Raw genomic sequence first — 16,366 nt, 5'->3', positions numbered from 1 at the left:
CGGTCCTCCTCTGGCTACCTAGCCCGCCGCCTCCGCCGCCATTTGTCCTTCCTCCTGCCCCCTGCCCCCTCCGCGGCCGAGGACTGCCGTTACCGCCGTTACCGCTGCGGCCGTGCCCGTGGAGCGCCGCGGAGCTGCCCGCCTCGGCCCGGCCCGGCCCCGCGGCGGCGGCGGGGCGCGTTCGACGGAGCCCGTGTGACGTCAAGGCCCGGGGAGGCGGGCAGGGCGGGGCGGGGGCGCGGGAGGGCCGGGGAAGGAGGGAGCCAGCGGTGGCGGCGGCTCCGCGGCTCCGCAGCCAGCACAGGAGCCCGGCGCGGCCCCGCCGCCCCCGGCAGCACCGGTACCAGCAGCGCAAGCAGCGGGGCGGAGAGCGCAGCCGGCTCCGGTGAGTGTGGGCTCTCGGGGAGGGAGGTGGGGGGTCGGCGGGACGGGTGCAGGGCTACGGAAGCGACTGGTCCCGGCTCTATGCACCCCAGGACGGGCGGCGGGGCCGCGAGCTCGAGTTGCTGATGTTCTCCCGGGCGGCTGCAGCCCGTCCCGCAGGGCTGGCGGCGATGGGAGAGAGCGCTGCCCCCGCGCCGTTTCCCTGCTGGCCCGGGCCTCCCCCGCCGGCGCGGGAGCCGGGGAACCGGCCCCGCCGCGTTCGGCCCCGCTGAGCAGCCGCTCAGGCAGCGCCTTCCCGTCGTGGAGCCGGGCGAGGGACGGCAGCGGCGCCGGAAAATCGTGCGAGCGGGTCTGCCGCGCCGGCTGAGGGCTCCGCGGCCGGGACCCCCGGCACCACTCGCGGGAGAGCAGCGGGGCCTGGCTGCCCCTGCGGGCATCGCGGAGAGGTAGGCCCTACACAGAGCCTCCCTTTCGTTTGAGAGCCACCGGCAGCGGCTGCGGGCCTCTGGCAAAAACCCTCCCGCCGAAATCACGGACCTCAGTATTTCGGGCGTTGCTGAGATATTTGCCAGGGGACTCTGTTTTGGAGAGGTTGTGGTTTTTTGCTTGTTTTCTTTTTTTTATTTTACTCTTCGAGAGAATAGTGATAGATTAAAAAAAAAAAAATCTCGTGTGACATCGCTTTTTTTTCCGCGCCCTTCAGTCGTTACAGCCGGAGTGCTCCGAGCAGGTTGTTGCTGAGCGGAGCGGGCCCAACAAGCGGGGAGAAAGGGAAATCTCGCATGGCTGGTGGGATTGTTGAGGCTGTGAGCGCACGGAGGCGCTGAGATATTTAATTACGAGTGGAGGAGTGCTTGGAGAAATGGAAAAGCAAGTGGAGTTGCTTTAATTTGAGTCGCCGGGTCGGAAACAATAGAAAAACAATTCTCGCTCCCCTTTGCCCTGCGCTGCGAGGTGAGTGCAACAAAAATTAAAAGCGGATGCAGAGGGGAAAACGCAAAGGAGCAGTATGGGCAACTGAGAGTCAGGAAAGGATAATAATTCGCCCGGGAAAGGCGCTTTTCTTGGAGGAGACTACAGATTCAGGAGAGAGGAAAAACTTCCCTTCGGTGGCAGTGCGTTTGTTGGGGGGAAGCTGTGCGCCTCCTCCACTCGTGAGATAAATCACCCATCGAGGCAGGCGACGGGGGAGGGCAGCTGAATTTGTCATGCAGGACTAATAATCTTGACGGAGACCTATCCAGATTTAAAGACCATCGGCGAAGAATTAAGGTTCTCTTAATAGCCTTCTCCATTAATTTAGGCACAGCTTGTGTGCTAGGCCTGACTTCTGGGGGAAGTGGAGTTGCTCCTTGGCGTCCTTCGGCTTTGAATAGAAACGGCCGAGTCACAACAAGACCCGGAGGAGTCCCGATAATCGCACCTTGCCTATTATTATTATTATTATTATTATTATTATTATTATTATTATTATTATTATTATTATTATTATTATCCCTTTCCTCCTCTTTTTCCCCTGCTCCCATCTTGTCCGCCCCAGGGAGGGCGGCGGGGCCGGAGCCGACGGGGCCCCACACAGCGGCCGCCGCGGCGGGAGCCGCTCATCCCAAACGTGCTTCGGCTCCCGGCTGCCGCATTTCTAAGCACCAGCTAATAATGCGCCCGATTCAGACATTAAAAAAAGAGGCGAAGAGAAGAAGAAAAAAAAGATTACCGAAATGATGGTGACATGCAAATTTCCCCCGAAATTATCATAAGTAAACATTTGAAGCCTGGACTAATAAAATCCCATCTGTGTTACTTCATATCGAGTTAGTAGAGAGCTGTGATAATGAATTTTGTAATATCTCACGAACAGACATCTCAATCAGGCACTAATCCCGTGATTTTACTGTCCAACCACTCAGGCCCGAGGAGGCGCCGGCGGCGGCCGGGGAGCGCGGAGGCGCAGCCGGGAAACGGGGCCTCGGCTGGCGCGGCCGCGCATCTCCCGCCGCTCAGGGGGCCCCTGTCGGTACCCGTTGCCCCACAGCACCCCTGGGACGGGATGTCCCGGGGCAGACCACGGCCTCGAGGTTCGGGGACTCCCCTCCATGTCCCGAAATAACTAGAGGTGGAGGGAGGCTGAGCGGTGCGACGGGCTGGGAAATCACCACGGGGTTTGAGTCCATCCCGTGGTGTGACTCGGGTAGGACCCGAGTTTGAGGTGAGGAGAAAGGGTATCGTGCAGACGTCCCTGGGGAAAGGTGAGGGTCCCGCCAGCATCGCTGCGACATGTCTCCCGCGGCGACTGCGTTACTTTTTTGCATTTATTTTTCACTCCCAAAATAATTGCTTTAAAACTCCTGTGCCTTCATCTTTTGCAGGTAACGGGTAATGGAGTCCAACTGCCGCAAACTTGTCTCCGCCTGTGTTCAGCTAGGTAAGAGAAACCCCCCGCCGTGCCCCCCGCCGTGCCGGAGGCACCGCGGCCCCGATGCCATGCCGTGCGCGGGTGCGGAGCCAGGGGAGGCAGCCTCCGGGAAGCGGCGCTGCCTCTGTGGGGGGGTGCGCAGCAGCGGGCCCTGACCGCCTCTCCCCTGTCCCCCCCCCAACTCCGTGTCCCCGTCCCCAGGGTTATAGTCCACCGCCGTCGAGTGTCTTTTCTCCAAGAAGGCAGACATCAAAAAGGGGGACCTCAGCGGGGCGCCGGAGGGCCGCAAGGAGCCCGCCGGCACCCAGGTCTTCGGGCCGCCGCCCCCCAGCTCCACTGGTCAGCGGCGGCCCCTCCGCGTCGCTCCGCGGGCCTCGCTGCCGGACAGGCGGACAGACGTATAGCAGCCCCGCGCCGGGCCCGCCTGCGCGGCGGCAGGGCGCCCTCTGCTGCCCGCCGGCTGCGTAGCGCGACGCGGCTTTGCGCCCGGGCGACTCTTGCGCCTGAAGATGCGCGGCCGCGGGGGAGGGGAAAGAGGGTGCACTGGCAGCCCCGCGGCTGCAGGCGAGCACTAACACCCGCCGCCAGCCGGTCCCCGCCCCAAATAAAGCATCGCTGTCAGCGCGCCCTTCAGATACTCGCAGCGTCGCGCTGGGATTTATTTTTATTTTCTATTTTTTGTCCCCCCTCTGCCCGTAAACAAGCCGCCAGCCCTCTCCTGCCCCCACAGGCAGGCACCCCTCAGCGCCCCGTCTGCAGGCAGGGCAAGGTCCTGCCTTCTCTTCCCCTGCCCGTTTCAGGGTGTCTAGTAGGCGAGCCCGAGAGGTGGTAAAGAAAAACAGCAATGCAAACACATTACAAAGAAGAAAACAAGCGCTCTGTATTTCGAGAGACTGTTTAATCCAAGATAAACGTAATTTTGTTTAAATAAAATATATTAACCTGAATTAATAATACAGGAAACTAGAGTGAATTAATAATGCACGTATTCCTGGTCTCGTGGTTAAACACTTCCTCGTAAGAGTACTGTATTAACCCTGTTTGGCCAAACAGCTCGCTATTTCTCAAATAACATCCAGTGATTTCAGGAGGAGCCACGTCCCCATCCTGAGTCCACCCTCCCCCAGAGACTTTAAGCAGGGTTTGCTAGCTGGTCATCAAAACTCCTAGAAGAAGAAACGCTTAGGCTAAAGGAAGGTTAGCGGGCAAAATCCGGGGTAATTCCAAACGCGAAGATATTACAAGCCGATAATTCTTAATCCCGGAAACATACATGATATTAAATTGTGCACAAATAGGCTTTACCAAGGTCTGGCACTTTTTTCCTCGGCCAGTAATAAGTGTTAAATAATGTGGAAAGAAAGGGTGACATCGCTTTATATATGGTTTGCAAATAAGAAAGGCCTTTTTACCCTTCCCTGCCTTTTCCTCCCGACGAACAGGTGGTCTTAATCAAAGCCCTTTGCACGATCTAATGGGAAAGTGGGGACCTTTCTGATATAATAAATTTATGAGCCCTTCCACGCCAGCTTTATTCGGCTAAGTATTTATAAAAGTAATATCCACATATGCTCCCTGACACGGTAACTTTTACTTCCTCTGCAGAGAAACAAATGGTTATTTTCTTAACCATCAATTATGAACCCGGATTATTGTAGTACACGCAAAATTTCCTGCCTCGTTACCGTATCAGCCGGTCTAGTTTTTACCCGTCGGGCTGCAGGGGAAATTGCTATCTAAACACCTTTAATGCCATTAATTAAAATATAAGTCTGAGCAGAAGAGGTAACGCGCGGTTGCCTGACCATTAAAACCTTCCCTTCTACGGGGAAGGGAAGCGCGGAACGACCGCGGATGCGGAAATAGCGCTGCAGATGTGAGGGTGATCCCTGCGAGCAGCCCCAACCCGTGTTTCTGTGAGACAGATAATGGCAAGTCCTGAAACACCCTGAGCTGTTCGGGCGACTTGCTGCACATCATAGAAATCACGGGTGTTTTCTCTTGATTCGGGCGGGTTTTGCTGGGGTTTGGCTTGCATTTGCTTTTAGTCGTGCGGTGCTCGTTGATTTTTTGCTTTATCTGACCGTTAGGACTTCGTGCTTTATGGGAATTACCTCGCCAAATGTCTGGTCCTTGGGGCGGGCTGGATGAGAGGCGGGGAAGCGGAGCGGGTGTTATTTGGGACCCCGTGTGTCAGAGTTCAGTTTCGGGAATTACGAGGGCGGTTGTGTAATTTCGCGAGTTAATTACCGTCGGTGGGCACAGGGAGAATAATCACTAACTAGAAGGATTGGTAATAGTAGTAAAAAAAAGCCAGTGTTTTGATCAAATCGATGCTTCTGTGAAAGGAGGAAACGAAATTCAGTAGGAGACCCTCCAAAACGACACGGGCGTGGTGGGTTCCCGCGGGGAAAGGGGCGCCGGGAGAGAGAAAGACTCCAAAAGAAACGGGTCCATGGCCACGCCGGGGGAAGGAAAACGGGAAAGCATGAAAATATTATTGCAGACCAGAGTGTCAAACGCAGCCGGGCGTCTGTCATGTTTACCCGCAGAGACGGGAAAATTGTTGCTGGGTCCCGCGAAATTAGGAACACTTCAGCAGAAGGTTCGGCAGCCCCACAGCACGAGTAAATAGTTACTGGCGGGTTTATTCAAACAATTGTGTGTAAATGCGTGTATACATAATCTATAAAATTCGTTAGCTGAGTGAATTCTACTTAAGGAATCATTTCCTGTAATCGATAATCTGGGTATTGCTGAAACAGCAGCCTCCAACATAAAATCTTGAAACTACATTCCGCCTCATACCATCATTCAGCATCACAAACTGATTGTTTCAACGAAGGAAAAAAAAAAAAAAAAGTTTTTTTTTTCTTAATATTATTTGTTTTGAATATTCCATAACTTAACATCTCTTTTACGAAAACAAAAGCCCAACGCTGATTCAGCGTTCCGTGCAGATAAACTGAAGACCCGGCAGCCTGGAAAGACAAGGTCCCCGCCGCCTTTTTTGAGCCCAGGGAAGAGGTGGACGCGCAGCCTCCGCCCCTGCGAGAGGGAGCGGGCGAGGGGGGGGCTAAGGCGGAGCCGGAGCGGCACTGTCCTCGCTACATAACGTGGCCAAATTTGTCCCCGGAGCTGTGACCCGGACGGTGGAACCGGGCTCTCCCCCAGGCCGGGGCGGAGCGCACTCGGCCGGTGAGCTGCCCCTGTACGGAGCCGCGGAAGTTGCGCGCCCCTTTCCGCAGCCCCCGCCAAACGCAAATTAAAATAAATTTATTGCGCTTTGGACATATAATTCCGCTTTCCCCCCCCACACACACACACTTCGTCGTCTGAGAATAATATATGCAGCAGTTGTTAGCTACACTCCAGGGAAAACTAAATGTATAACGAAAGCTTATTCGTGAGTAGGAATATACTAACGGAACAATCTGATGTCTTCTTAATCCTATGTAAAAAGCTCTGTAGTCTTCCTAATATTGACTGAATGGGTAATTAATGGCTCTTCATCGAGGAGAATACCCGGTAATCCGAGATAGGCGAAAGACAACAAGCCAAAGGTAAAAGACAACAGGACTAGCTGGAGACTCTACATAAGAACCAATTTACCCGTTTAGGAGAGTATTACGCCTAGAAACCATGAACCCATAAGGAGATAAAGGAAAAGTGGGAAAATAAATACGCGCAGTAGGTCTGGCCACCCCCCAGGTACCCCCAGCCGAGCCGCTCAGCTCCCGGCCCCTCTCCCAGCCAGCCCGCCTCCCGCACCGGGGACCTTGGAAGGGAGAGGCTGAAAAACACCCTCGGAAAAAGAAAAAAATAAATCAAAATTAAAAAGGAAATGCAGAAGGTAGAGCGGGATGGGGAGTAGCCCCAAATCCCCATTTTTCACAGCCCACCTGGGCGCATCCCCTGCAAGCCCTGCAGCACCGGGGAAAAAGGGGAAATTCCCCAAAAATGTTGTGGGGCTTTTTGCGGGGTGGGGGGAGAGGTGGCAAGCCTGCGTAGCGGGCGCGGACAGATCGTACGCGGGTTATGAGGCCGGAACCCGAACCTGAAAGCGATGGGAGCTTCCATCAGGAAAAAAAAAAAACAAACCCACACACTTTTGACATTTTAATTGAAATCTTTACCGCTAATATATTACTTGGGTGACTACAATTAGGTTGTTTTTTCGGTTGGCTGACAGCTTTTAAAATATTATTTCACTCGGGAAATAAAAGCTTCATCTCAGATTATAGGTGGGTATTTTTGGATTTACGTGATTTATGGTCACCATGACAACTAATGCTGCGTGGTAGCTCCCCTCCCGCCCAGGGTGGGGGAGTTTTAATCAAAGGCATGTAAGGAAATGCCGGCACCCTCTCCCTCTGGGCTGCAGGGGGCTGGGCCGCTGCTGTGCCCCACTTTTGGGGACGCGGGGACGGCCACCGAGTCCGCTGGGATTGACGCTGGGGAAGGTGTGGGAGGGCGGTGTAGTGACCGACCCTGCCCCTTTTCTCCCCGTTCCCGGGCTGGGACCCGCCCGTCTCCGCCGAGTGTCCCGGGACAGAGGGGGCCACGGTGGGCACGGCACCTGCAAGTGCATAGAGCGCTTAAAAAGCGCTCTGCGCCGCGCAGCCGGGAGGGAATTTTCGTTCCAAATCGCGACGGAAGAAACCAGCATTTTCCCAAACTAACTAAAAACAAATGAAGGAAAAAAAATAGGAAGGGGGATAAAGGCTCATCTGCGAGCGGGCTGCATTGCCCTATTAAATGAAAATAAAATGTGGGACGTCACCGTATCCCATCTTCCTCCGGCTCGACCTCCCCAGGGGTTTGCGGGCCGGGTACAACCCCGGCGTGGGGGCTGGAGAAGGGCAGCGCCCCCTCCCAGGGCACCTTGCAGCGAGGCCGAGGCTCCGCGGCCTTGGCGAGGTCCTGTCGTAGGGAAAGGCTGCAGGGGGGAGATGGGATTTCTGGGTGCAGAACTGCGGAGCTAGCGAGAGGTTAAGAAGAAACGGGGATATGATTGGTAAACAAATTGTGCAGAATGGAGCTGGATTCATGTTGACTTAGTTATAGGTCATCTGCTGCCGGTGCAAAGGGAGGAAATATTTACTTTACACATATACTTTATGATCTTGGGGGAATTAGAGGAAATTCAATAAGAAAACGGCTAGAATCATTTTAAACCCCCTATTTAAAAGACTTAAGCAAATTAGAGTCTTATCAGATTAAAATCCACTACAAATGTAAGAGCATTGTCTCCGTCGAAACGCTGTGGGGTCTGAGGAAAGAGATTCTTTGCCAAATCTCAGGGATAAAAACACGTCATTTAAACACCAGATAATGAGCAGAATGTAAATTAATTTAACCTTCTTTACTAACAGGCTACGAAAGTAATATGTATAATTTAGCGATTAGTAAGATTGCGAGGAATGATACGCATCTCCAACGAGCATCAGCGATTAAGAAGGACCCTTGCGGGTGGCGAGGCGAGGGGGGGACGTGAGGGAAGCGACGGGATACAGAAAACTTTGGGCGCTGACAAGTGGGTGTGGAGGCCCACATCAAGGGAAGCTTTCAGTAACTTTTCGATGCCCGTGACCATGCAGGGGAACTGCAGATAGAGACGCAACCTGCATTTTCGGCGCCTGGGCTACCTCGGGCTTCCCATCCCTAACAGGGTCACAGGTCCCCGGGGGCAGTGGCGTCTCGGCAGGGAGCGACTCCCCGGATCCCCCGAGGGGCGAGCTCGGGGACAGGGTCCTCTGACCCCAGGTGTCCCAACCAACACGGCAGGGCAACATGGCCCCGAGTTAGATCCGCTAGAAACATCCCCACTCCTCCTTCGTCCTGCGACACCCGCGTCCACAGCAGCCTGTGCTCAGCGCTATAAGAAGGGGACGGCGGGACAGCGCACCCCGCCATTCTACCGCCCCTGCCCGGGCCTGAAGGGTCATATCCTGCCCCTTCAAACCTCGGGAAGGGTTTGGTCGAGAGATCCTGAGTGAGGGATTTGTGTGCCGGAGACCAGCCTGGTGCGGGGCTTGGCCAAACTCTGCAAACGGCTTTCGTGGGCGCGGGTTCGGGAGATTGCTCTGGGCGCCGCGCCGGGAAGCGGGAGAGTCCGCGCGGGTCCCCCCAGAGAGAGGGGAACGATCTCTGCGGATAACCGCGCTTATTAGGTGTAAAACTGGGGTGGAAAACTTCCTTGGGGGCTTGCTGCTGGGAACTCAGCTGCAAAGAGGAGACGGGAATGGCAGTGCCAGCGAGAGGATTTTTCTCCCGTTTTCTCCGCCTTCGGTGCAGGCGCAGGCGGGTAAGACAGTCGGCGAGCGCGGGGATTGCAAGTGCTCGGGGGCCGGGATGTACACGCTCCCCCTTACTGTGTGATATGAAGCGTTCCTTAGCTGTATCGCAAGGGGGTGGTTATTCTTGTTGTTCGTGTTTAGCTGTCGTTTTTGTAGCTGTTTCTGCTACTGTTGCTGCTATCAGTCAAAGATCCGCCGTCTAACCGGTCGCACCCCCTCCCGTTTATTTTTTGCCTCATCCATAACGAGGAAATCGGGGCTGGAGCTTCCTTGCCTTCTTCCTCCTTGCTGCCCCTGTGTCGGTGCCGAGCTTTCCACTCCTCACCCCTGCAGGTCCGCCAGGGCGGAGGGGCGCGGATCGGGCGTGCCCGGAGCCGCCCCGACGGGGTGTCCCGTGTGCCGGCCGGCGGAGGCCGGGCTTTCTGGGCATCGGTACCGTCCGCCGGGCAAACCGGGTAGAAAACGCGAGGTTTCGGGGGGCGGATGCGTCGGTTGCAGGGCGAGCGCAGGGGGCGGCGCGGGTCTGGGCGGTGCGGGGCGCGGCGGAGGGGCGGGGCGAGGGCGGGGCGGGGCGGAGGCGGGTGACGTGCCGGCGCGGGGAAGGCCGCCGCCGGTTTAAGATGTCAGGCCAAGAGGGAAGCGGCTGAGCTGATGCGGTGCGGGGCCGGCCGCGGTGCGGTGAGGGCCCATGCGCGGGCAGCGGAGAGGAGCGTCCCGCGGAGCGCCACCGCTCGTCGCCGCCCCCGCCACGGGGACCCCCGCGGCGGGCCGGGGGCCGCCGGCCGGGGAGCAGCCGTGTCGCCGTGACGGCTTTTGCAGGACCAGACTCGCCCGCTCGCCTGTCGTCGCCACAGCTGCCGCCGCGCCCCCTGGGCGGCGGGGGCTCCTGGGCTCGCCGTGCCGCCCGGGCGCTAACCGAGCACCACCGGCCCCGCAGCGGCTCCCCGCCCAGCAGCCCTGACCCCTGGAGCCCCGGGGCCGCTCCGTGCCCGCTCAGGGGGCGCCGCGCCGACCCTCCTACACGTACCGACACCTACAGACACACGCACACCTCCTCCTACCGACCCCCCAGGTGCGCACGTAGACTTTGGCGTCCTTTTGCCGATGAACTGCATGAAGGACCCGTTAAGCCTGGAGCGCCTGGGAGCCGGGAATAAGCTGTGCTCCTCCTCACCTTCCTCCTCCTCCTCTTCATCATCTTGCCACCACCACCAGCCTGCGCTGGCCATGGCGACGGCGCTGGCGCCGGGGCAGGCGCGCTCCTCTCTGGAGTCTGCCAAGCACCGGCTGGAGGTGCACACCATCTCCGATACCTCCAGCCCCGAGGCCGCAGGTAAGAGGGGGCGAGAGGCAGGGACCCGTGCCCGCCGGGCACCCCGCCACCCTGCCCTGCACTGGCCCGGTCGGCGACCTCGGCAGCCCCGCGGCCCGCGCTCCGCCGCCGCTGCCCCTCTCTGCACGGGATCGCTTCGCAGCCGAGCGAGACCCGTTTCGTGGTTTTTTTCGCATGCGGTGTCTGTGTGCCGGCGTATAAAAGATAACGACGTGTGTAAGGATAGGCGAACAGCATGTACAGCGGTGGCGAATAGCAAGAATACAAATGGGCGAATAATACGGATACAGTTCGACGAATAATATGGGCATAGATGGAAAAATAATATGGATATATATGGGCGAATGGTGTGGATACAGATGCGCGAATAATACGGAGACAGGCAGAGCAATAGCACGATACAGGAAGGCGAATAGGACGGGTATAGATGGGCAAATATTACGGATTACATGTATACAGATGGGAGAACAATACGGATACAGATAGACGAAAAACCTGCATGTATCGATAGGCGAAAATCTTGCATACAGACCGGCGGAGACGCGGCTCCGTCCCGCTCCCCCGGCGGTGGCTGTTTCTCCAGGAGGAACCCATCCGTGGGTGCCGGAGGGACAGCAGCGGCGGGAGGCCGGGCGGGTTAATCATTACACCGCCGAGCCGCGTTAGGCGCAGCCTAACGTGCTGGGGACAAGCCCTTCCCCAGCCGTTGGAGAGGAGCCTTCGGAGGCTGAGGCGCCCCCGTTTTCCTCCTTGTTGTTTTTTGTTTCCTCCCCTTACAGAGAAAGATAAGAGCCAGCAGAGCAAGAACGAAGATGCGGGGCCTGAGGACCCCTCCAAGAAGAAGAGGCAGCGGCGGCAGCGGACTCATTTCACCAGCCAGCAGCTGCAGGAGCTGGAGGCCACTTTCCAGCGGAATCGCTACCCGGACATGTCCACCCGGGAGGAGATCGCCGTCTGGACCAACCTCACCGAGGCCAGGGTTCGGGTAAGTCCCGACACGACACACCGGCTCCGAGCAGCGGGGATCGGGAAGGAGGGGGAAAGGGGGAGAGGGCTGAAATGTTTGCAGCTGCTTTCGATTTCGGTTTGTATGTAGACTTCAGAGCCTTCGCACAAAAGCAGGGCAGAGCAGGACATTTCTGTCAAAGCGAGACAGATTGGGATCTCTGTCTCTCTCCCTGGAATATGGTTTGCTGCACGTTTCGGCCTCACCGTGCAATGCGTCCTGCTCCTTTTGATCGAAACGCTAATGAAAACATTAGCCAAGAAAGCAACTTGGAACAGGCTGCAACCTGCGCTGCCTCTAATGAGAAAAAGCTGTAAAATACACAAGGGCTTTTACTTCACAGCGAGGCACTCCCGAAGTGCCCTTCCTTGCATTTTCTCTTTCTTTTGGTTTCCCAACTTGACGAGCGTCTCTCTCCGCCCTTTCCCCCCTTCTGAGATTTATGGGACCGTCACGGCGCTGCACAGACACCGAGGCCGGACCCCACTGGCGCGCAAACACCGCGCTGGATGAAAAAAAAAAATCCAAAAGGGCCGAAAGCCCCGATTTTCGGAAATCCCACATAAATCCTCTCCCTGTGATCTCTTGAAGAAAACGATGCAGTGAGAATCGGGTCGGCAGCTAGAGGGGCCGGGCAGCGGGTCCCGGCCGCGGTTGGTGCCCCGCCGGAGCACGAAGCGGTGTTGATCGCGGCACAGCTTTTGCGGGGGGGTTTGGCTTCGGGCGGCGCGGTGCAGCCAGTTGGGGCCCGTCCCTGTAGTGCCTGGGAGGCCCCTGCCCGGCTGTGCCGGAGGAGTTCCTGCAAACACCCCAGGGCGGCTCGAATACACATGGGAAGGCTGCTCCTGGCGGCTGCCCGACGGGTCAAACACCCAGATGTGGATTGGGAAAGGACTCGTTTGCCCCATTGTCTGCGGGAAAGGTCCCTTAGATCTCATTTAGCACGTTGTTAAACGGCAATTTCTTTATTTTTCCTTTTTTCTTCGCCAAGGAGCAGCCGAACAAGTTTGTTTAGAAAGTGATTTTCGGCTCTAGAAGCTTTCGCGCAAGGGGAACTTGTAGCTTTAACAAACCGAAGCAAGGATTTATTAGTTGCTGGTTTCCCCCTCCTTTCCCGTAATAGGAAACATCGCCTTAAAATTCCGCGGGTTTCCAGGCGTTTTGCCCTTTCTTTTGCACTATTGTATTTTCCCTGAAGGGCTTCTGCGCGGAATAAGCCAAGGAAGGAGGGGAAAAAGAGAGAGAAACTAGCGGAAATGAAAAAAAAAATAAAAAAAAAAATAAAAGGAAGCTTTGGCCTCTATGGTGCGAATTAGAGCATCGCAAATTATGCCGGAGGGAGGTCGGGTGGGGAATGGAGCGACCACGGATCTGCCATGCTAAACTCGGCGGCATCAGGGCCCGTGGGATGCTCCGCGGTCTCGGCAGCACATCGCTGCCTCGGCCCAGCGCAGGGCTCCGGAGGGAAGGAGGCAAACATATATATGTATATGGATGTACGTACACGTTTATAAATGTATGTATATGTGGGCACGTTAGTTTGTTGCCCCGAGAGGTTGCAAAGGGCTGCAGTGGTGGTTCCTGACTAACTCGCGTCTCCCATCTCTCTCTCTCCTCCCGTTTTTGAAGGTTTGGTTCAAGAACCGCAGAGCCAAATGGAGAAAGAGAGAAAGGAACCAGCAAGCCGAGCTTTGCAAAAACGGCTTCGGTCCACAGTTTAACGGCCTCATGCAGCCCTACGATGATATGTACCCCGGCTACTCGTACAACAACTGGGCAGCTAAGGGCCTGACCTCCGCTTCCCTCTCCACCAAAAGCTTTCCTTTCTTCAACTCCATGAATGTCAACCCTCTGTCTTCTCAGAGCATGTTCTCCCCTCCAAACTCCATCTCCTCCATGAGTATGTCTTCAAGCATGGTACCTTCTGCAGTCACCGGGGTCCCCGGCTCCAGCCTCAACAGCCTGAATAACTTGAACAACTTGAGCAATCCCTCCCTGAATTCTGCAGTGCCAACGCCAGCCTGTCCTTATGCTCCTCCAACACCTCCGTATGTTTATAGGGACACATGTAACTCGAGCTTGGCGAGTCTGAGACTTAAAGCCAAGCAGCACTCCAGTTTTGGCTATGCCAGCGTGCAGAACCCCGCTTCCAACCTGAGCGCTTGCCAGTATGCGGTGGACAGACCCGTGTGAGACACCCCAGTAGGAAACACTGCATGGGGATCCCACCCCCATCTCCCGCAGAGACTGAGAATTATGCTAGAAAGTAATGGGCACTAGACAGAAAGAGAAAGGAGGAAAAATCAGAGGCAGAGAGAAAGGAAAAGAGAGAGAGAGGAAAAAAAAGAGGAAACCACTGAAATAAGATAGTTCCTTTGTTTTCAAAGGACCTCCTACAGATTATGAGATCTTTCTTTCACTAAGAGTATTTCAACAATTACAAGGACATATATATATATATATATATATGGACAAATGTTTGACTGGATATGATATGACATTTTAATGTTCCTATAAGCTTGTTATTTTTTAAGTTTAGCATTGTTAACATAAAAATGACTGAAAGGATGTATATATATCGAAATGTCAAATTAATTTTATAAAAGCAGTTGTTAGTAATATCACAACAGTGTTTTTAAAAGGTTAGGCTTTAAAATAAAGCATGTTACACAGAAGCGATTAGGATTTTTTCGCTTGCGAGCAAGGGAATGTATATACTAAATGCGACACTGTATGTTTCTAACATATAATTATTAAAAAAAAAACCCATTGTGTGAATATCAGTTTTAGAATAGTACCTCTGGTGGATGCAATGATGTTTCTGATATTGCAATGTAAAACATGCCCTGTGTATATCATTTCGTACAATATTATTGTTTTACTTTTCAGCAAACGTGAAAAAAATGTGTTTTATTTCATGGGAGTAAAATATACAGCATACAGCTTTGTCTGGATTTTTATTTACTGAGCCACGCTGCGCAGCGGTAACTGGTCCGCAGTGATTGACTGATCGTTGACACTAAATCTCGTTGTCTGGAAACACAGGGCAGTACTTTTTATTGCAATACAAATAAATGCCGGCATTTTTTTCACGTAAAAAAAAAAAAAATCTCTTTCGCTAGCGTTGCATGCTAGAGAAACGCAGGGCTTGGACATGCTGCCTTCCGTGCAGCAGGATCCCTTTATTCCCCTGCGTAGCCCAGAGAAAATGGATTATTTGACATCGTTAGCCTCGAGAATTACCAGCCACAAAGTTGCTGTATCTCAGGCATAAATTTCTCCTGCTGTGAAGGAAGCTTTTATTACATTAAAGAAGAGAAAGTGGCGAGGGAAAAAAAAAAGGGGGGGGGGAAGGAAAAGAACAGTTAGTCTGCAAACAAACTGCTCCTGTTCAAAATAATCTGTCCCCCTTGCCGCTCCCTGTGTTCACCTTCTCCCTTCAGCGGGGAGATCCTTCATGTAATATTACATTTCTATTTCCAAATCCCCCTTTCAGACATGAAGAGAAACAAAGAACAGCCCAAATAACCGCAACCCCGCGGAGCGCGGGGGGTGAGAGGTTAGCCCCGAGTTTCCTGCGACTTCGTGCTGCAACACGTCGTTGAAGGGAAAGGTCGTGCTCTCCCGTGTTTTGTTTTAAATAATATCGACCCATTCATTCTCAACCTGCTTGTTCGTGAAATTATACAGGATTATAACTTTGCCATCGCCGGACAAAATTGAAACAAATCAAGATGAATTGCTGTTCGGCCCTCCCATCGCCTCACACCCCGGGCGGGCAAGGAGGGGCTGGTGGGGGGGGAAGGGGACGGCAGGACCCGGCGCCCGACGGGGATACCGATGTACGAAGAAATTCCGCAGGAGCGATCGCCAGCGAGGTGTGCGGGGGCCTTTCCGCGCTCCTTGCGCGTTTTTGTAAGGCCGGGAGGAGCCGCAGAGGGAGCCCAGGGGTGTGCGAGGGCTCCGCCGGCGCGCAAATGGAGCGCTTTCGGAGTTTTCTTCCACCCCCGGCTTTCCCCGGCGGACACCGCGGATGGGGGTGTTCCCCCCACAGGGTTACACAGGGAGAGGAGCAGAGAAGAGGGGAGAGGGGAGAAATTGGCGCCCTACGCTTTCCCACGGACAAAATGCTTCCCCCACCCGAAAGGGGGGCCCCTCTCATGTTCCCATTTTGGGCAAACCATAGCCCACACTTCCCCTCCACCCCCCCTTTTTATTGGCTTTTTTACCCCCTTTTCCTCATCGAATTTTTATTTTCTTTTAATTCTTTTTTTCTTTTTCTTTTTCTTTTTTTTTTTTTTTTTAGTGTTCTTTTTCTCTGTGTGTTGTTGCTAGGGGGTCCGTGGAGAGATAGACCCTCTGTGCTTGGGGCGGGGGGGAGGCGGACGGCCCCCCTCTACCCGCCTCGGCGTGCCCGGCCTCGCCGCCGCCCCGACCCAACGCCTCTCCCCTTGTTTTTTCCGCACCGTGTCAACACCTCACCCGGGTGAGTGCCAGGGACTTCCAAAAATGTCCCCTTCCTCCTCCTTCTCCTCTTCCTCCTCACTGGGCTGTGGGCAGAAGGTCTGGGGGCGACGCCTGTGAGGGGCTGGAGGCCGGGAGACCCCCTCGGGTGTCGTGGAAGCCGGAGAAACGCGAGCGCTTTTCTGCCCAAACCCTCTTGGCGGGACGGGCTTGGAAATCAGCGAACGGGTCGCTGCGGGTATCGGCACGGTATTTTATACGCTCTTTTCGGCTCTTGTTTCTTCTCGGTGGCATTGGTTATTTATAGTCTTCTCATATATATATGTCCGTGTATATATTTAGTATATGTGTGTGCGTGGAGAAAGAATATATATTATATATACATTGTACATATAGGCATATACGTTTAGAAGAATAATATATACCGTTTCCGGCAAAAAAAAAAAAAAAAGAATTGGATTAGAGTT

At 54.7% G+C, this 16,366-nt stretch overlaps 1 protein-coding gene across 1 annotated transcript; it reads left to right on the top strand.

Annotated features, from left to right (window-relative positions):
• Positions 1-248: 248 nt before the first annotated feature.
• On the top strand, positions 249-14,437 carry PITX2 (paired like homeodomain 2). Its single transcript, XM_082050154.1, has 6 exons — positions 249-385; positions 2,751-2,825; positions 3,012-3,136; positions 10,169-10,429; positions 11,209-11,414; positions 13,065-14,437. The coding sequence occupies exons 2-6, from the start codon at positions 2,761-2,763 to the stop codon at positions 13,626-13,628; spliced, it is 1,221 nt and encodes a 406-aa protein (XP_081906280.1). The 5' UTR covers positions 249-385; positions 2,751-2,760; the 3' UTR covers positions 13,629-14,437.
• Positions 14,438-16,366: the final 1,929 nt, after the last annotated feature.

This window comes from Streptopelia decaocto (assembly GCF_964273445.1).
Source record: "Streptopelia decaocto genome assembly, chromosome: 4".
Taxonomy (NCBI): domain Eukaryota; kingdom Metazoa; phylum Chordata; class Aves; order Columbiformes; family Columbidae; genus Streptopelia; species Streptopelia decaocto.
This window is presented reverse-complemented; position numbering and strand designations above follow the sequence as displayed.

Excerpts from the sequence above, each read along its gene's own strand:
- PITX2 (XM_082050154.1), top strand. The coding sequence starts at position 2,761 with ATGGAGTCCAACTGCCGCAAACTTGTCTCCGCCTGTGTTCAGCTAGGT. Across the intron at positions 2,826-3,011 it reads GGTAAGAGAAACCCCCCGCC|CGCCGTCGAGTGTCTTTTCT; the intron begins GTGCCCCCCGCC and ends GTTATAGTCCAC. Across the intron at positions 11,415-13,064 it reads TCACCGAGGCCAGGGTTCGG|GTTTGGTTCAAGAACCGCAG; the intron begins GTAAGTCCCGAC and ends CCGTTTTTGAAG.